Below are 20898 nucleotides of genomic sequence, written 5' to 3'. Positions count from 1 at the left end.
TCCCGTGCAGCTCCCGAGCAGGTCCACGGGCTCTGTGCTGACTGCAGGATGAAGTCTTAAAGAGATGTGCTGATTTCTAATATCTGTGTGATGGACCATGTACCATTATCCTCCCCCGTGCAAGAAAGGCCCTAATTCTCTCTGGAAGGTGAGACACTCAGCTGGAAACAAGGCTGATGGAATAAGTGTGCAATTACTATATTGCATCTTACAAATCGGGCTGTATTATCCAATCACATGTATAACAGGCTGCCTGACAAGACATTTTCTTGGCTTGCTGCTCTGACAGTTGCTACTGCTTCCTGAAGAAAAATGGAAAGACTGAAACGCTCCAGGCAGGGCTGAACACACAGAGATACCTACGCTGCACCCAGTTCCCTGTCACCGGGCTGAGGAAGTTGGGATAAAGGCCCTGGGGCTTCTCCACTCTGTTGAGGACTCTGCGGATGTTCATCACCTAGGAGAGATGAGAGACAGAATGGTGTTACTGCTCTGCTGACAGAGCTGGAGGCTTGCTCTGTCACCAAGGTCTCTAATTCCTCAGTGCTGATCCCTCCTGAACAGGCACAGCAGCCTGGAACACTGGGATCAGGCATAGCCCAGTGACAGGGCTCTCTGGGATGGAGAAGCTTTTGGGCTGGACTGCTCAGCCCAGTCTTTATCCAGCTCTGTGGGATTTTAGAAATGATTCTGAAAACCCTGCAAGGCCCCAGTTGAGCAGGCAGTGGAAGCAGCTCACTAACATGGTCCAGAAGCAATCCCAGGGAGACCTTATAGCACCTTCCAATACCTAAGGGGGCTACAAGAAAGCTGAGAGGGACTTTTCACAAGGGCATGGAGTGATAGGAAAAGGGGGAATGGCCTTAAGCTGAAAGAGGTCAGGTTTAGATTAGATTTTAGGAAGAATTCCTCCCTGTGAGGGTGAGGAGGCCCTGGCACAGGTTACCCAGAGAAGCTGTGGCTGCCCCTGGATCCCTGGAAGTGTCCAAGGCCAGGATGGACGGGGCTTGGAGCAACCTGGGCTAGTGGAAGGTGTCCCTGCCCATGGCAGGAGGTGGAACTGGATGATCTTTAGGGCTGCTGCCAACCCAAACCATTCCATGACTCTGTGATTCTGTGACTTGGGATCTGGGTGGAAATGTGAAACGTGAGAGATGCAGAGGGTGATTTTTTCCATGATCCAAAGGGAAAGGAGTGGCAGGGATGAGTGACTCACACAGCACTAAAATTCACCACGTGGTCACTTAGCATGATGAATTGGGGCCTTTAATTTCAACGACAGGCAGCTCCTTTAATACCCCCAGAACAGCCACACTTACTCTCTAAACCCTCCCCTTGGTTTCACTCCCATTAAATCCAATAGGCCTCTCCCATAAGGGACCCAGTTAAATGCTGTGCAGCATAAATATTCTATTATAACCTACAGAGCAGCTAATACCCTCTAAACCTTTTATAAAATTAGACAATTTGTACGCCCAAAGCTGGCTACAGACTTAAGTCGGTGCTTCCAAGTAAGTCGTCAGGCTGCATAATATTTACTGAAGTTTAGGAGCCTGGCATATTAATGACATGTTTGAATAAAAGACACAGATGGACTTCATTCTTCCTAAAATCACAGGAGTCCCAAGCTGTGAGTTAATGAGTTGATTGGTTCCTCTGCAGTAATTTCCCACAGGATGGGCTGTTTGAGCCCACATCATCCTATATTTTGCCTCTCAGAGGGTGTCAGGATGAATGTGATATATTTTCTGTGCACACATCAGCTCAGGAGAGTCCATTAGAAAGGTTTTGCCCTTTTCCCTCCATGGGCTTAGGAGGAAAAGAGGAAAACATATTAGGCTGGGGACAGAGGCTTGACCCTGGCTCGAAATGTCACAGTTTGAGACTGGAATGTAGATGCAATTCTAGTTTTCAGCAGTGCATCTCCCTGCCCTTGTGTTTTCTGTGCTCATCTCTCCCCACACAACTCCCCTCCCTTCATTCCCTTCATTTCCTTCACACACATTTTCTTTCCAGACCACTGTTCCCTTTACTGGCCTTTTCTCAGCTCCCCCCTTCCTCTGAGCAATTTGTCATTATCACTGTCCTCAGGAATCTCTAGCTTGTCTCTTCAGTTCAAATCACCAGTCTTTCCTCATCTTCCTTACAGAGTTCCCTGGGTTCTTTTCCCTTCACCCTCTGCTTTTCTCTCCTGCTCACCCCCTGACATTCCTCTTGCTCACCCCACCCTTATTGCTTTCCATACACTCCATCCTAGTCTCCACTTTGCTCTCCCAGCTTCTTCCTCCTCTTTCTTCCTGTCTTTTCTTCAGATTCTCTCTTTGTTTCATATCTGACAGACCTGCACTGGACAGACCCTGGAAAAGCATCATTTTGAGCTTTTTTTTGGCAATCCTGTAACCACTGCCTGTCTTCACCCTGCTCTGGGACTTGGGACAAGCCCCATTTCCCTTGGGCTCATAGGAGCAGTTTGGATTCTAACTGGAGGAATTTGTCTCCCTCAGAGATGGTTCCTGAGGGATGAGCAGAAAAAGCTGATGAGTTGCTGGTATTTATTAAGATGTTCTCACATGCACTACAAGATCAGCTGTGGAATAGAAAAGCACAAGGTAATGTATAACATTAATAGATTTTCAGTTAAAGTTACACAAAAGGATGCAGCATGTCGACTGTCAGGCCTTCCCTACACAAAATAACCTCTGTAGAAATCTTGCTGGCTGGAGCACAACATTTAATGCCTGTTCAGATCAAAAGCTCTGCAAGTACAAGGCACTGCTGTTGGGATATCAGAATTAACAATTCCCTGTGCAGTCTGCATCCACTTGATGGTTTAATTTTGGCTGTGTCCTTGTCTGAGCAAAATTGCTACAACGTCACACACACGGGGAAAAACATCCCAGGATTATGAAGAGACCAATTCACTGAAGACCAAGGTGGGAAGTACTTGCCTTTTCTGCAAACACCGGGTTGCCAGAGAGCTCGGAGAGGTGCAGGAATTCTAAGTGCAAGGTACCAAATTCTGCCAAGATGCTGCTTCCAGCTGATGCCCAACCCCAGCTCCAACTCATGCCACTGCAAGGAGAGAAAAGGGAGCCTTCATTGCCAGGAAAACACAGCCAAAGCCTGAGGTTCCCCCTGTCCCAGTGCAGATCTCCCTTTGCTATGGGCATGTGCTGCACACCAGGTCTCAACAGGGGCCATGGAAAGGACACACACAGATTTTCAGGACTCTCACAAGGAACAGTTCCAGTGGGATGGAGCAGTAGTTTTACAGAGGATTGCTTAGAATTGGGCTAACACACATACTGGGAAAACACATTTTTTGTGGGAGAGGATCAGCTCCAAGCAAACTTTGGAAGAACGCTGACACCCTGCCCTACACGAGACATTCTGGGGTAAAACACGTCTGCAAGCAGCTTTGGGTTGAACTCTCACATCTTCAATGTCCTGATATTTTATGGAGAATCCAGACAGTCCCCAGGCACCTTGTTTCAAGGAGACCTCACAGTCTCTGTGTACGTGGCACTGACATTCCCAGTGTGTGCCCGCTCACAGGGCAACATCAGGGAGAGGGGAAAGGTGCCACTGGGAACACCTGACTGGAAGGAAAAGCCACGGGGAATCTTAACAGGAGAAATCTGACTCTGAGAGTACCCCAGTTGTTCTCATCTCACGTGCTTTGCAAGAACAGTGGGGCAGCAGAGCACTACAGAAGGTGGCAAACACTGTGTGAAGAAAGGCAGTTACACAAAGTGTCTTCGCCCCTGTGTTTGATGTACTGGGATCCCTTCTCAGGTTCTGTTTGACTTCCCTCACCTGCCAAATCCAGGCAAAGAGAGAGATCAGCACTGAAGCAAAGCAAGGGATCAATTTTGGGGATGAGGAGGGCAACAATTCTCCCTTAAATCTTAAAGAAAACTAACCAAAGGATGCGGATCTGCTTTTACATTCGACCACTTCCCCCTGGTACCCCTCTGCTCTGTGCCCTCTGAAACCTACTCAGATGTGACAGTGTCCTTAAGAATACAGGGTTATATACATAAGGACCTCGAGCCCTGGTCCCAAACCAGCCTCTGCAGGTGCTGGCCCAGGGAAGTTTGGCTGAGCCACCTCAGACGTGACGCAGCTTCGATTTTCCATCCCTTCGCAGTTAATCTCCGGGAGGTGACAGCTTTCCAGGGATGGGGGTGGGGGTGACACTAGATGGCGCCTGGAAGCTTGGCTGGGAGAAGAGAAGGGTTTGTTGTTTACAGGAGGCGAAAACTAATGATCCTTCCGAGGAGGAGGGGAAAAAAAAAAAAAAAGAAGAAGTTTTCCCTCCATGTGATATACGGAAAACCATTCCAGGTCCAGAGCTGTTTGTTTCGCCTCCAGACAAAAAGAGCCATTAGATAAGCAATATGTTCACGCTGTTTCAAATTGCTCAGTCACTGCCAAACGTCAGCCTGCCCTGCAAAATGTCAGGAGGCTGCAGCACCACTTTTCATTTGGAAACGCCGAGTGCAGCTCAAATGGGCACCCCAATAACATCGAGGGTTCACGGCAGAAATGCTCCCGTGCAGGCAGGAAGGGCCCGCAGCCTGACCAAGGTGAATGTGGAATTAAGATCACAGTGGCCATATCTGCTGATCCTGGCAGCTGCTGGCCCTGGGCTGGGTGAGCTGAACAACCCCACAGTGTTCTCACACCTATAAACAGTCAATTACTTTTTCTTTATTTACTGCACCGAAGGGACCTTGTAACGAATACGATCTCACAAACAGAAACTGCCTTCCCAGCCAGCTCAGAGCAGGAGTGCTGGAAGCAGCCAAATGGGGTTGTGTTTGTTGTGACAGCAGCTATGTGGGGTCACAGCGGCCGACACAACCCTCTCCCAGGGAACTGCCCTCCCAAAAACACAGCCAGGCATGGAATGTGCTGCCAGGAGCCCGAGCCTTGGGTTAAAAATCGCAGCAAAACTCCTGGGGAGGGGGTCTGGGGGAAACAAGAGTCTGTCTGCAACGTGTCCCTGGGTTAAAGAGCAGTGTGGAATGACTCTCTGGAGGAAAACGTTTTTTCAGCATTACAGACCGGGCAAACTGGGTCTTCACAGCTGCCCTGTTTTGTAACATCTCAGAGGAAGCCACTGTTCAAAGGGGCTTGGCCTTCAAGGAAAAAGAACATGCCCAGAACTCTCTTTATCCTCCACATAAGTGGGTCTCCCTTAAACACTGCCTAGTGCAAGCGTGGACTGAAATGTTGCACCACCTCCTTTCCCTCATGGAGATCCAAGGCAGCAAACCAGTGCCAAGTCAAGAGAGAGGCCAGCAGAGAATGATGAGGAAAAATCTGGAGGTGAAGAGGGTTTAGGGGAGATGAGAAGGAAAGCAGGGGCCAGGGATACAGCACAGAAGGCATCAGGAGAGATATCACAGAGCAACACAGAGAGCACAGAGCAGCAGCTGGAGAAGACAAAGTACTCCAGGACCTGGCAGACAACGTGGCAGTTGGAGCAGCAGGATGGAAAACAAGCCTGTGTGAGACACGATCCAGTGCTCATGGAAAACAGGCACAGGGAAGGACATCAGCAGAGAGGGGACACAGAGGAAAAGGTGGTGTGAGCTGATAGTAAGAGATAAAGCCAGTTGGCCATGGAAGAGGGGGGGGGTGGCTGTCTTTGTGCTTGGGCCCTCAAAAATATGCAGAATTGTCCTAATGCCAGGGGTGTTCTGATTCAAATTTCTGAATGTCATTCTTAACCCACCCCCCCGGGCAACCACCAACATAAGCCCACACACGCTGCAAGACTCTCCTTTTGGGATGAAGATGTCTCTCTGGAATTAGCAAAAGTAGAACTGGAGAGAGAACTCCTTCTTGCAAAACTCCTCTGGGCTTTGGTTTGGCCCTGACTTTGGGTCAGTGTGCTCTCACAGCATCACCTTGATCTCCTCCTCTGCTTCCACTTCCACACGCTCCCCTCACACCCAGTAAATCCCTTCCCCTTTGGGTTTACAGCCTTTGGCTGTTCATCATGTTCCTGCAGCAGTCAGACTATGGATACAGCTCACTTCATCCCTGCTCCTAAATCAATTGATACTCCAACCCTCACAGCAGTTTCACGGCCATGAAACCAGAGCTCAAGGCAGTAACAGGGGTTCTGGATGTGGGCTCAGTGTTATGCTGATTTTCTTTGCTCTTAGTCAAGGTCATCAGCAAAACATTTTGGGAATGTCTAGGCAGACACAGGCTGCTTCAATTGTCTTCACAAAGGGCAGGGGAGGGTTTGGCATTTCTGTGAAAGGTTAGCCTCTGCCGAGCCTTTATCAGCTGCAGAGGAAGCAGGATGTCTCTTCTACAAAAAGAGACAATTATAGTCGTGGTGGTGGCTCAAATTTTCACTGGGATCATGAGCACATAAAACAAACGAAGGGTGACAGTGATATTTGAGCAACGGAGCAGCATGAGCCAAATATTTGGAAGTCTTGTGCTTCTGCAGAGCCAAAGAGGAGATTTGGGCTAAGAGATGAATAATGACTTTCATGGCTGCTGCTCCCAGTTTTGCAAGAGGTGAGGATGAAAGGCTTTTGTTAACCCACATTTCCTGCTGTCTGTCTCAGCTCTTACCCGGGGGATTTGTTTGGAGGCATCAAAACCAGCAAATCAGCCCTTATTGGCAGGGAGCAAGAAGCAGAGACCAGGAGTGCAGCCTCCAGCTCTGTCTCTGCTTGCTGACAGACCTCCAGCAGGTATTTAACTCAGCTGCCCCAACGCTCCCCTCTGGCCTGAGAACATCCCCTACCTGACACAGAATGTTGGGGCTCAAGGGAAGGACACACCTGGCTGAGTGCTGCTCACAGGGACAACACCAGAGGATCTGTATTTTCCCCTCTTTTCAGCAGCAAAACTGTCAGCCAGTCCCATCCACCCCCTTTCCCACTTTTGCCAAGCATGAAGCCTGGATAAATTCACATGCATCTAGTTGGGCAGACTGCAAAAATCCACGCTGCGTGCAGACTACAAAACAACCTTTCAAAGAAAATGAGAGTGAGGAAAATGCTATTGCAGCAGGGAGCCCTGCCAAGAGGTAGAGGGAGAAACTGTGGACAGCCCAAAATTAATAAAACACAGCTGGGTTTGACTTGAGTCACCTGCAATCTCTGCCAAGGCACCTCTTGGGTTTGAGTTGGCAAAACAAATGACCTCGAAGAATCTGCACTAGAAGGGGGCACCTCTGAGGAACTGCTGCTGTTCCTGCTTGAGCCCTGGGCTTTTACAAATGCTCAGCACTAAAGGGACATGTCTGTAAGGACGTGTGTGTGTCTTACCTGCCCAGATTTATGACACCACGTGGGATTCCAGTGGGAGTGTTAAAAGCTGGCAAAAGTTTCTCTCCAAGTTCCAGAGCTTTACTCTTGAACACCTGTTAAAGGAAGAAGAGAGGATAAGTGTCTGAACGATTCCTTGTGAATAAGAGTCACTCAGGATTCTTTCAAATCCGCTTTTTCAAGCACACAATTATAAAAAACTGCAAGAATCCCCTGTTTCAGGTGTGCTGCTGCCCTGGTTCCACTGATCTGAACCAAGAGTCACACTGAATTTTGGTATCTCTCTGAATTTCCTCTAAAATCTACACTAAACCTGTGCCCAGTCCCCTGCCAAACCCTCAGCCTGGACAAGAGCAGCCAGAGCTCACAACACCCCCAATACTTTGGCAGTAAATCCCCATGATCTGAACTGATCCAAAGGATACTCTTTGGGGACAAATTCTTCCCTTTCCCAGGGTGTCAGAGGTGAAATGACTGAATTAAAATCAAAAGAAATCTTTCTAGGGTGAAGCACTGTTAAGATTTACAACATGGGTTTGTCCAGCTTGTGTCATCTCCTGTTGCAAAAGCCTTGATTTCCAAAGAGCAATCTTTCCCTTGCAACTCTTTTCTGAGAGGGATTCATGGTTTCATGGCTAAGCTGCTCCTTTTCCATTTTTAATGCCTCAGTTTGGGGCCTTCAAGTCAAATTATAGCTTATGGTGGTTTGCAACACGGGGCAACAATCTACAATTATTTTGGGACAAACTGATACAAGCACTTATCTTTGCTCCAGAGATTAGTCCTGATCAAGGGAAGCCTGTAAGTGACTTAGGAGATAAAACACAAGCCTTTTACCTCTAGCCCTGTCGTGGTAGTGCTCAGAAGGCAGGAATTTATTGCTCTAAAAATACAGCACTGAGGAAACCTGAGCTCTCCTGTGGGCTTGCAGACCTTTGATACACTCACAAGGAAAAAGGGGGTTGGTTCAGAAGGGAAAGCAAGAGACAGGGCCTTGATTTTTGCCTTTCAGCCCAGTGACACTGACTGGGTAAATGACAGGCACTGCCCTGGCTGCTGAGCATCACTGCTGACTGGACTTCAAGAGGTCACTGCTGGAGTTTTATGGTTTAATGTGGTTTCTTTTTTGCTCTGTTGATCTGAAACCTGTTGAAGTTGTCACTGAGACAGACTCCAAGTCAGGGCACTGAGTCTTTGAGAGTTTTCCCTGGAGTGAAATCACGGAGAGAAGTCATTCCTGGAACTCATTTAAAATGCAACTAAAGTAACAGAGCTGCTCCTGTGACTCCTCCTCGGATCAATGGTGTCACTCTGCAGTGAGGAGCCATCCTACCCTGCTATGGTGGACAGGACCCAGCCATGGGCACTGAGCTGTCATTTAGAGCCAGTCCTCCAGTTCCTTCACTCACAAAACTCCCCCCTGAATCAGAGTTTCTGCTCACCAAAGACTTCCAGGGCAAAGGAATAATCTCTTCATCTCTCTACAGCCAGCTGTAAAATTCCAGCCCAGCCACATTATAAAACAGATTATGGCATTAAGCCCTGGCCTCTGCCAGGCTGGAGAGAAAGAAGGGAAGTGGAAGTGAGAGCCTCCTGCTTTACCCAGGACTCCAGGGGGATGGAGCATCCATCAAAAGGCTGCTCCACCACGGTACAGGAGGGGCTGTGACACAGCCCACACCTGCAGAGCAAGGGGACATTTTGTGGAGCTGTACCACTGTCACAGAAGTTGGCAGGACATAGAATCTGACACTGGTTTGGGTTGGAAGGGACCTCAAGGAAGTTCCAACCCCCTTCCACCAGAAGGTGTTCTAGAAACAGTTTGCCAACCTCCTTCCCTGTATCCCAGGGCACTTCATCTCAGAAACTACTGCTAGAAAGAGACTGTCCAGGCAGAGTCTGGAGCACCTGCCCCTCAGCAGTTGCCCTCCTTAGCCCGAGGCAGAATCTGGAATGATGTTTGATGAAATCTCACTGCCCCTTTAGAACAGAAAGGAACAAGTGCAAAGACAAAGATCCCTGCAAATGGCATTTCCCTGGGGAGCAATGTGTCCAGCTGGAAACATGTCTTGCTAGAATTGCCCACAGGAGAAAAGATCTTTGCAAATGAGCCGTGCCCGGTGTGTGCAAGGTAATTATGCGAGGCTTAATTAAAAGAACATTAGCGGCATTTCCATATTCACAAAAAAACGATAGGTTTAGCCTGTTGTTATGGAGGGATTATCTGATGCTCAGAGAAAAGCTGCTGGAGAACCCTTTCAGTTCATTACAGGGGACTGTGTGAGGCACAAAGAGCTGCTGGTACAAACCTCTTCTCCAGTCAAGTAGTACGTGGCCAGCAGCCCTCCGATGTAGCGGATGTTCACCTCGAACAAGGATGCTTCTCCATTCTGAAAGAACACGAGGATAACACTTGACTGCAAAGTCTGCACAGGCAACTGGCAGCCAAGGGGGAACAGATTGTAGGCAGATCCCTCAGTCTCCCAGTCCCCACCCACAGGGTAGCACAGCTTTTTGCCCAAGATCTCACAGCGCTTTATTTGCTCCACAGTGACAGGTGGAGTCGGAAGGGAAGAGAAACACCCAAATTGCCCCATTTATCACAACACCTAAGTCAGCCACATGGCAGATGCGTTGTCCAGCCAGCCCTTTCTTGGGTTAGGCCTTGCAAAGAGCTGTGAGTCAGTTTAGGGTAAAAATTTACCCCTTAAAGTGTTTTTATTTGACGAGGAAACTGTGCAGCCCCATGGAAAAAAAATACTTTCTCCATTTTCTCGTGAAGAGGGCACTGCATTAGATGGATGTGATGCAATTCCTGCTTTCCTTTAGGTAGATATTTTCAGTCATTCAAGGACTCACCTGTGTGCAGGCTGGAAGAGGACCAGAGCCTGGTCATATTAAGGGACAGACAGGCTGTGTGGTGTTTGTGTTCCCCACACCCCCCAGAGCAGACACATGTGGATGTGGTTCACTGAATCCCTCAGGAACCCACTCACCTGGAACAAGTCCTGCTCTGCCAGTTCAGCTGATGATCAGCAAATGTCAAAACAATTGCATTCAAAAAGGCCCACAAAAAATACCTGCTCCTGGCTATCAAATCTGCACCATGAATGATTCCTTACCCTCACGCAAACACACAAAGCCAAAACCCAGAAAGATCTTCCACCAACACAGCACTCTGAGTGAGCAAAGGGGCACTTGAACCTCTGCACTACCCTGCCCTTTGCAAATACCTGCAGGTCACAAATCACAGCAAGTGCTTTCTGGAGATGATGAGTGCAATTGCATGAGACAGATCACAGCACCCGATTGCCAACAGAGCTTGTGGGCCTTGGAGTTCCCATCTCACTTTTCTGGACTATTGGAGTTTCTTGTACAGAGCCAATATTTAATTAATTTCCCTCCCTGTCTCCCTGTGCTGTGCTCCCTGACTCCACTGATCAATCCATAGTATTCACTCTTGTCTTTACAGATCAATCTATTCTGCAGACCAAGAGTAGAAGCTTTTATGAAATCCAGATAAATTATATCCCAGTTGATATTGTCCCTTGTTTATTGATTCAGTAACAGACTGTGAGACCATTCACCAAATTCATCAGATGTGGTCTGCCTTTTATGAATCCATGAGTGCCAGTCATGCCCTCCCAAATGATGCTTTTCTAGAAAGGCAGCTGCAGGCATTGTTCACATGGGAGAACCATCTTTCATAACAACTAGACTGGCATTAAACAAATAAAAGCTTGAACTGCATTTTGGTTTTAACATTCTCTGTGTGCCACTGATGAGATCCCATCAGCTGGGCCACGAGAAATGCAAGAGCTGGCCTGGAGGCCAAGGCAGAGCTGTGACAAGGGATGGATAAGGGACAGCATCCTGCAGCTGACTGCACTGCAAGGCATGTGCTGGACCCAGAGCCCCAGCACGTCTAACACAGCTCCCAAAAGTATCTAGGAGAGGTTCAGAAGCCACAGAGAGAAGCACCTCTGGCCATTTTTAGAGGTGCTCTTCCTTCCAAACCTCTGCTCTCACTCTGCTGCCAAGGTGCCACAGTCCCACTGCACAAGTCCCAGCAGCAACACATCAGCAAAGGGCCCAGACAAGGAGATCTGTGGTTTTAATCTTAATCTACAGCATTTGAAACAGAAACCTTGTCTTATCACAGGCAGACATTTAACTGAGATGAAACAGAACTTGTTCTTTGATGAACAAAACTTCCTTAGAGTGTCTAATAATTACAGCTATTTTCATAACCCAGACCAAAACACAAAACCATTAAACACTGAATCTTATTTTCAGCCAGACACGGTGAGCCTGATCTGGTGGCCCCTGGCTGGGAGTGAATCATTGTAGTCCCTTTGGCCTTAAAAAGAAAATAATCAGTTGAGTGGTTTCTTCCCCCCACAGACTTCATGGTTCCCTTCCCCAAAGGATTCTTAGAGAAGGCTGTGATCAGAACTGGCTGTTCAGGTGACACAGACAGGCATTCCCAGTAAGTGACTCACCACATTCAAGTCAAAGCTCTTCTCCACCCACTTCTTGGCTTCTTGGAATTCCTCCTCGAGTTCCATGATGTAGAGGGTATCTAAGGCATCGATCACAGTTGCTCCTCGAAGGCCTCCTGCATGACAAACACAAGGGAGTGATGAAGCCCCGCTCACCCCATCCTCTGCAGCTCCAAATCCATCTGTGGGAGCTGCCACAGGCAGCAGCTCCCAGCCCCAGTACTGGGTATGTTTGGGTGGGATCCAGACAGGCCATGGCCTAGGCTGAGATCTTCTACCAGGACTAGTGAGCTCTGCCATCCAAATTCGGAGAGACCCAATTTTCAAAGGCGTGACACTTCTGAAAGAATTCCCCCAAGGGACAGCTCAAGGTCTATGCTTGAAGCCACCAGTCATGACTGCAAGCCTTGGCCTTTTTTCCAGTCTTGTCTTGGCCAAAGTAGTTGGGCAATTCCAGCTCTAATCTTTGTTTACCTATAAACATAAATTCAGCCTCTTTCCAACCCAGTTACCAGCACAAGCCTCTTCTACGCGACAGAATTGTATTTTTATTGTGCAAGAGCATCCAAGGCAGGACCTTGATCCTCCTGTCCTGTTTTTCTGGGGCACAAATCCTTTAGCACCATGCCATGACCCAGGCTGTCCCACCACCAGCATATGGACAGAATACTCCACAGAAAGGACAAAAGCCACCCCTGGAGGCTGAAAGACCAGAAACCAACCTCAGTGAACCCTGAGCAGAGAGTGGGTGACTTTAGGGACCAGTCCCTTCCTTTGGCCAACAGAACAGTCCCTGTGAGCACACCCACCATTCCCCAGCAGGTGGCAATGGGACACACGAGGCTGAAGTAAATTCCAACCAAGTACTTGGACCAACCAGGTCATTCATGTAAAAAACTTCATGCCAAGCATTGTCTCATGCAAAAGGACCACAGGAGAGCTCCTAGTGAGGCAGAATGCAGGGTGTGTAGGCAGACAATCTCACAGCAGTTGAGATGAAAAGGAATTAGAGATGTAACAACCCTGGGTTTGGAACACCTCAGCACTGGAGTTTGATTTCTGTCTGGGTTCCCTAAAATTATTCCTGGCACGGGACAGCAAAGGGAACGAAGCACATCGTGACTCAAACCCCTTGATGCCTTAATTACAAAGGCCACCACATTCCTGGGTAACTCAGCAAACACAAATCCTCACGTGGAGGACTCCAGTTTGGGATGATCGAAGCTGCCTCTGTATCACCATCAGCGAGCTGGGCCCACACACACACACACACACACACACACACACTGCTCAGCTGCAGCCACATTCCTGCCCACCCCCTGACAGCCAGACCTTTTGGAATCTCTGGCAGCAAAGACTTGGATGAACTTCAGCTTTCATTTCTGCAGGAGAAGCTGCTCCTACCGGCTCTGTCCCCATCATCTCCCTTTCCAGCAGAAAGACCCTCACACACTGCTGTGCCCAGGGATTTTCCTGAGACTTATTTCTCTTTGGCTCAGGTCAGTCCCTTCTTCTCACCAACAGACTTTAAACTACTATCCCAAATTCCCCCAGCCTTTCATTGCATGCTCAGATTGGTTTGGCACCTTTGTAATACCTTCAGTGTTACTTCAATTCCTGTTCTGCTTAAGAGAGCAAAACCCAGCTGGATGCACTGTTGGGGAACTACTGCAGAGGGGAGGGGAAGGCAAAGGTGAATCAGTTGTCATCAACCCTCAGAATTTTATCTTTTCTTATTAAGGGAAAAAAAACCGACTGTGTCTGATGAACATCATCCCCAGAGGAGAAGTGCTGAGATCCAACAATTCCATGTCGGGCTCATTTCTGCTCTCAGCATTCCTCTCCCCGTAAGGAAGGATCCTGCCTTATTTTGTTGATGTTACAAGATTGCAGTTTTGACACTTCTCAGCCAGCCAGCACATCATTGCTTTAATAAAAACCCAACCAAGACTTTACTGCTCAACTACAGATTGCTGCCTTTCGGATGCTGTCTGCATCAAAAGCAGGAGCTGTGGAAAAGGATGGAGGCAGCTGAAACAGCCTCTAGAAATCCATTTATTCCCACAGGCTTGGGAAATGATCCTCTAACAGGAACCATCTCCGAGGGCGCAAGAGATGGAGTCAAACAGTCACTAGATCAACTGGTGGGTCCTAAAACACAGCTGAGCTGATGTGGGTCTGGAGTGCTTGCCAAAAGCACTGACCAGGAAAAACAACACCATGGCAGGCAGTGCTGCTTTTATCAGCCTTAATGAACCTTCAATATTAATGATTATGTGATTTTTATACACTTTCCTATTAGCGAGGAGAGACACGACACGGACGCAGGCAAAGCATTTAAAAAGAGAAGGAAGGGCAATGCCACCTGAGGCACAGCCTGTTACTGTGATGTTCTGAGAGCAACACTAATGGGCTCGATTTAATTTGATGATATAATCAACAAAGCTTTTCATAATCTGCAGAGAGACAATGAGAAAAGTTGGATTTGCTCAAGCTAAACAGAGACAAAGGGACAATAAACTTACAATTTTCTGGGATGATTAATTGAAGTGAAAAATTATTGAATTGACAGAGCCTTTTATGTTTTTAGCAAGTAAGGCCTTTAAATACATGAATTGCATTGGGGATTGGGAACATGCTTGGATCTTTGCTATGGCAGAGCTTGGAGTTGCTCAGCTTTCCTCCCTGTGTTTGACAAAGAGGAGGGCAAACCTCTCTTCCCTGCTGGTTTGTCTTTGTGTCAGTTTAAACATTTGCTTTAAATATTCCCCTAACCCTCTGTACCTGATGAACTGTGTGTTTTGTACAAGGGTCTTGGCAATGTTTCCTTTCTTCTTGACCAGCTTTGAAGCCACTGCAAAGGCACGACTGACTCTCCCAAAGCCCATCGCAACACCAGAGCAGCCAACTCAGCTTTGGCCTCATGAGAGTGACAAAAAACCACAGAGCAAACCAGGCAACAGGACTTGGCTCTGCCTGTCACTTACCAGGACATCCAGGAAGGTCCCTGACCCTGTTACTTCTTTGCTACAGGAGCATCTTCCTTCCTTCTTGCTCAGAGTTTGCTTCACCGGGTCACGACAGAGCTCGAGACACAATGTCCAGCAGCTCTGATTATACTCAGCTGTCAAAATATGGTGCTGTCCACATCCCAGTGTGTTCATTACAATATATACACACCCACTGTAAAGGTGCTGACACCTGCCTGACACGCTCCTTTAGAAATCATCACCTTTCCAAACCTGCACATGTGAGGGATATAATCAAAGGGGAAGCAGCTTCAAAAGAAAAAGGAAGCAAACCCCACTGTGTCACTTCTGACTCTTGCTGACACTCTCCTCTCTAAATTGCTGGTTTCAGCCTCATTGTACTCGAGTTTTAAAGTAGAATCCAAGAAACTCTCAGAAGAAACACTCCTAGAAGTACCCAGAGATGGGAGCAGTGGTGTTTAAGCAGGACTCCATGTCTGAGATTCTACCTGTCTCCACAAACCTAAGGCTCTGTGTGCTATGAAGAGCTCCCCCTAATCCTGCTCCCAAACTGGCTTGGAGTGGAGATCCACCTCGCCTGGGAGAGGCAAAGTCACTCTGCTGATGCCCAAAAGGGAAGGTGGATCTATGGGGCACAGCTTTGGGATCCACACCAGCTCCTGCACCGCCCAGTGAGAGCACACTAATCCTGAATGGGATGATCCTCCTCTGCTGGGACCAGGGAGAAGAACTGGGAGCTCAGGTGGAATTCAGGGATGCTTGTCTGGGGACATTTCCAGCTGAAGGACTTCAGAGCAGCTCTTGTCACAGCAAGTGGCAGGGCCTCTGCCTGGGGTTCCACCCGTGAGTGAACAGCAGGAGAGGAGAAGCAGCAGCTCATGGAAGCAAGACAAAGGTTCATCTCTTCTTGAGCCGAAGGAGGGCCTGTACCACCCTGCATTTGCTCTTTTGTGCATAAAAAGAATGGAGATAGGAGTGTAGGCAACAAGGCTGCTCTGTTCCTGCTCCCACCCACCCAGAGGAGTGAGCACTGCCACAGAGAGCACTAACAAACATTACATTAATTAACAGAATGCTTGTGAAAGGTGCTGAATGGAGCCTCCACGGAGAGGAGCTGGCATTGTACTCACACCATGTCCCCACGGCTCCGTGGGAATGTGCCAGTCTGGAGGAACAGACCTTCCATGCAGCAGAGCTTCAGAAGGGCTTTCATGGGAATTAATGGCAGTGCTATCTCTAAAAACCCCAGATAAAGCCCAGAGCAGCTTGTTCTGCTCTGGGGTACATAATCTGAATAAGAAGGGCTCATCCTCTTCTTCTGTCCTTGATGCCTGATAGCTCAGGGGCTCTAAGGAGCCATTTGCAGCAAGAGTTCATAAGACAAAGCACAATTCCAAAGGCTCATTAGGAGGTTTAACGTGTGTCACTGGGCCAGGGCAGGAAGGGGGGGGGGACACTTTGGAAGACACATGCCAATCTCAATGACCAAAGGGACCAACAGGTACAAAAGTCTGCCAGGCTACAGCTGAGTCCAGGACACCAAGGAGCTGCCAGCCAGGTGAGGGACAACCCTCCTGGAGCCCCTGGCAGAGCACAGGGCAGAAGGGAAGAGCTGCCACCGTGGCCTGGGGCTCCTCTGACCCCAACAGGAAGATCTGTATGGACTCTGAGCCAAGAAGTGACAGAAGTGGGATCTGGATCACACGCCGGAGGGTGGGAAAAGCTCCAAGTCAGGTGAGTAACAGATGGGGGTCCCTGGCACAAGCACAAGATTCACTCATCTGCACATGTCCCATGGCCCTGCTCTCCTCCAGCATCCCAGGGTGTGGAGGAGAACAGGGAGCAGTTTCTTCTCCATGTATGGTTTACAGGGAGGCCACGAGGGCTCTCATAGGAGGGGAGTACCTGCCCTGCCACCTGCCAGACATGAAAGGGATAATTAAGGCTTGAAAAGCACTGCACAGCACCAAGCAGGGACTAAGTATAACTATGGTAACAATCACAACTGCTGCTCTGCCAGTGAACTTCCTTTTAGCTACCCATTATCTGCAAATCAAACCCACCAATTTAGGCAGAAACAGGCCAAGCAAACACACCAGCACCAGGTACACAACAGAAACTGCATTAGTAGAGCACTAAGAGTATATTCCTGACTTGCTGAAGCTTTCATGAGCCACCAAATCCACATCTGAAATTCAACTGTGATGCTTTGCACCCCAACAGCAAGGGATGGCCACAGGTTGCACTGGGCCAGAACATTGCTCACACAGCACAGTCCAGCTCCCTCATTAGAAAGGGCCCAGGATAGCATTTTTTAGGAAGTAGATGACCTATTGAGCAAAAGACAAAGAGTTCACACCAAAGAACTGCCTTTTATCAGGAGGCTGTGACACTGCCCTGGGTTCAGCTCTCCTTCGGTCTCTGTGGGAGTGACACAGAACAGCAGACAGGCACGTCAGAGAAAGCCACAACTTTTCATAAAGCTTCTTGCAGCCAAGGTCAGAACCTTCAGCTTGAAAGAACCTTGGCCTCCACCCTCTGCACCCACGGGCAGCAACAGCCAGCAGAGATGGACAGTGCTGAGGAGATTTAACAGCAGCTACGTGACTCAGGAGTGAGCAGGGAACTGAAGGAAAGGACAAAAATCAGGGAAGGAAAAAGAAGAGGGAGAGAACTGGACTACAGAGAAAGACAAATGAAGAACAAAGAGACTGCAGAGCACTTGCAGGAGCATCCAGGATATTTTCAATGCGTTCCCTTGGCATCAGGAAATAGATGGTGGGTTTTGCTGTGCTCAGAAAATGGTTCATCTTCCCCGGCTCTGTCAGTTCAAACACTAAAGTGCTGCCCCTAACAGAGGAGATCTGTCACCCCCTTGGGCCCTGGAGCCTCAGCCTCCTGCCTTCTCCTCAGTTCAGCCCATGCAGCTGCTGTGGACACAAAGCCCCATCAGATCCTTCCAGGCTGCTCCAACGAGCTGACAGTGACTCACTGACAGGAGAAGAGACAATGGTTGTGACTCACCGGTAACAAAGCACAATTCATTCACCTTCACCCACCTCACAGGGCTTGTATTAAGCAGGATGCAGAGAAGCAGGGCCAAACAGAAGGGATGGGCACTACAGCACCTTGGGTTTTGGGACCTCTCTCCAGAATCCCACAGGACACCCCTGCATGCTCCTCATGGCAGCTCACACGGGGGAATCAATCCCTTGCTCTTCCTTCTGGCTTTTCCAGCTCCATCCCTACCTGAGGGGTATCACTTTTCAGGGTCAAAGAGCACCCCTTGGTCAAAATCAGTTTTGTGGTGGCTGTGAGGGGGGTTTTTTTGCCCTGTTTTGTTGCCTTGTTTTTGGGGGTTTAATTTTTTTTTTGTTTTTGGTGGGAAGTTACTCAGTCAGGCTCTAGGAAGGAATTTTGCCCAAAATGAAATACCTCCTTGGGGTGAGGTATTCACAGGCTGGGGATCTACGTGTGCAAGTCCAGACTCAGCACACAGACCTGCACCTGCTTTTCCCAAACTAAACAAGTGGCCCAACCCCAGGGCACATCCAGCCTCCAGAGCTTAGCAAATGTTTGAGTTTTCCAAAGTGGAGCAGCTGTGACAGGGAGGGACAGAGAGCACCGCCTCCCCTCACTCCCCTCCTCCCAAAATAGCCAGCTTGGAGTATCACAGGCCAGATATGAGACTTGAAGGGCTCCCAGCTGCAAGCCTGTCCCTTGAGAGCCTTAAAAAAAACCCATAAAAGTGATGCTTCAGCAGACAAGTAGCTAAGAGTGGGGTCTGTAATAGCCCTTTCCCTGAGGAAGGAGAAATGCCTTTTAGCAACGGCGCTGCCTGACTCCATCAGACATTCCCAAATCCACCTGACATTCCACGCCTGGGGAGCCAAGGAGCACAAGGGCTCACAGGTGAGACCTTGCAATAACCCACACATCACATGCAGGAGTCTCCCTGCCTCACCTCCCACCAGCTTTGCTGTCGAGGTGCAAGGAGCAAGGACGAATTCAGAGCGTTCCCAGATGCACCTCTGGAAAGCTGGACATGGTGCAAGGATTCCCAAGCAGCAGGAGATGGGCTTATCTTCACCAGCTTTCCAGCACTACCTCCCTGATGCCAGGGTTTAGCTCCAAGAAAATTCTTCTCTCACAGAACGACGGAATCACAGACTGGTTCGGGATGGAAAGGGCCTTGAAGCTCGTCCAGTTCCCACCCCCTGCCATGGGCAGGGACACCTTCCCCCAGAAGGTTCTTTGTGCCACATCACCCGTGTTTGGAGCCACGTATCCCTGTGACTGCTGTGAATTGTCTGCCCCAGAGATGGATGGAAGCCCAAACTGACCTCACCAACACACCCAGTCAGGCAGTGCCAAAGCACTGGAGCAAGAAAAGGTTGGGGAATATCGTCTTTAACGCCACGGAGACTCAGACCCAGGGGGCCTGGCCCTGCCATTTGGCAAACAATCCTTTATGAAGTTACCCAGTGAACAGAAACCAAATCCTTCCTTTTCAACAAAGCCATTTAAACAATCTGTACAGTAATGCATTGTGCAAGGCTTCAAATGAGCAGCACAAGTCATTAGGAAGATATCAGACTTAATCTTGCATACAGCAGGACTGTTTAAATGCTACAGAACAGAGGGTTTCAAATGGCTTTTTGCTAACTTTAATAACTGAGTTTACAATTGAAAGGCAAGAGCAGAAGGGGGAGGAATTTAGATCAGCGCAATGTAAACCCAGATCAAAAATGAAAGGTCTTGACTCCCACTGTTCTTATGTCAAATCATATTTGTCAAAACAGAAATTAGTGGTGAAATCTTGTTTGGAATAAAAATTAGGATGCAGTTTCTACGAAACATGATGAACTTGTTAACTGTCGAGGCACAAAAGGCTCCAGTTGTTACTGGTTATTTATCTTCACCTCTCGGGGTGCAGGTGGTGCCAGGGCCAAAGAAGAACCAAAACCATGGAGATGCCCTTGCCTGGTTCTGCTGGTCTGGAGGCTTCAAACAGCTGGTCTGGCTTTGATTAAAATCAGTGCCTTGTTAAAGCAGGAGTTTGAAAAGCGACCATCTCCTGAGTGCTGTTTTTCTTGTTCTTTTTGGTTCTTTTTCTCACTGGCAGTGCTTGGAGACCAGCCTGAACTTCTGACATTTATCCAGGGATTCGTGCTAGAAGCCTGGGAGCTGGCTGGGACCACGTCACCACACAGCTTCTGGGTGGTGGCAAACTGTCGAATTCTGGGAGAAATCTACACAGAGACGTTTTACACAGCTCAGAATTATCTTGGCAACAAAGTAAACCGTGAAAATCACTGCACAGTTTCTTGAAAGATCTGCCTTGCAGCAAAGATTTGCCAGTCAGTCCCCTCTGTGGAGTGCTCTGGGTCAGGCAGAGCGATGGGAGTCTGGAACTCCTGAGACAGGATCTGGGCTTAGGCCAGAGCTCCCTGCCTGCTCTGGGCCTTAATTTCTTCTGCCAGCAAAAAGGCAGGAGGCATTTCCCTCCAAGTTTGAAAGGAAAGAGGGTTTAAATAAAGATAACGTGCTGGTTAGAGAAATAAGAAGGTATTAAAATCCCTATTCAGGGAAATGCTGCAGTTTTCGCTGGCTCTTCTCAGCACCAGCTACAGGAAGACAAGGGACAAGAGTCACCAGACAGCAAAGCACAGGGGACCCCTGTGACACCAAACAAACAGCCCCTGGTGCACAGACCTGTCTCCATGTCAGCTGCTGTGTCACCACCTCCTCTGATCCCATGAATTTATCCACCATCCTCTGTCCAGGCGATCCTGCCTCTGTTCATCCCGAGCACCAGCCATTCATCTTCCCTCTGGAATGGTGCTGTTGGCCAGGCAGAAACACTCCCACCAGCTTGTTTTTTTAACTTTTCCTATCAGAATTGTCCTCCAGCACAGCCACCTTGCACCAAGAATCAGCACTGGAAAATACACTCCACTTCCAGCATCTACTCTCAAGTAGAAACTCAATCTGCTCACGTTACGAGGAGGATCAACCCAGTTGTCAGTGATCTCCAGGACAGAGCTGGGACTATTTGTTCAGCTGACACAAATGAAACTAGGAAATGGGTTACAGGCCTTT

General features: G+C 48.6%; 1 protein-coding gene across 1 annotated transcript in view; it reads right to left on the bottom strand.

The window, feature by feature from the left end:
• Positions 1-20898, bottom strand: part of MAN1C1 (mannosidase alpha class 1C member 1) — a 63150-nt gene that overhangs the window by 9461 nt on the left and 32791 nt on the right. The window contains 5 exon segments of the mRNA XM_027661443.1: positions 364-457; positions 2949-3072; positions 7305-7399; positions 9614-9694; positions 11807-11922. Coding sequence (XP_027517244.1) covers positions 364-457; positions 2949-3072; positions 7305-7399; positions 9614-9694; positions 11807-11922 — 510 coding nt within the window.

This window comes from Corapipo altera, unplaced genomic scaffold, assembly GCF_003945725.1.
Source record: "Corapipo altera isolate COAL_440 unplaced genomic scaffold, ASM394572v1 201, whole genome shotgun sequence".
Classification (NCBI taxonomy): domain Eukaryota; kingdom Metazoa; phylum Chordata; class Aves; order Passeriformes; family Pipridae; genus Corapipo; species Corapipo altera.
This window is presented reverse-complemented; position numbering and strand designations above follow the sequence as displayed.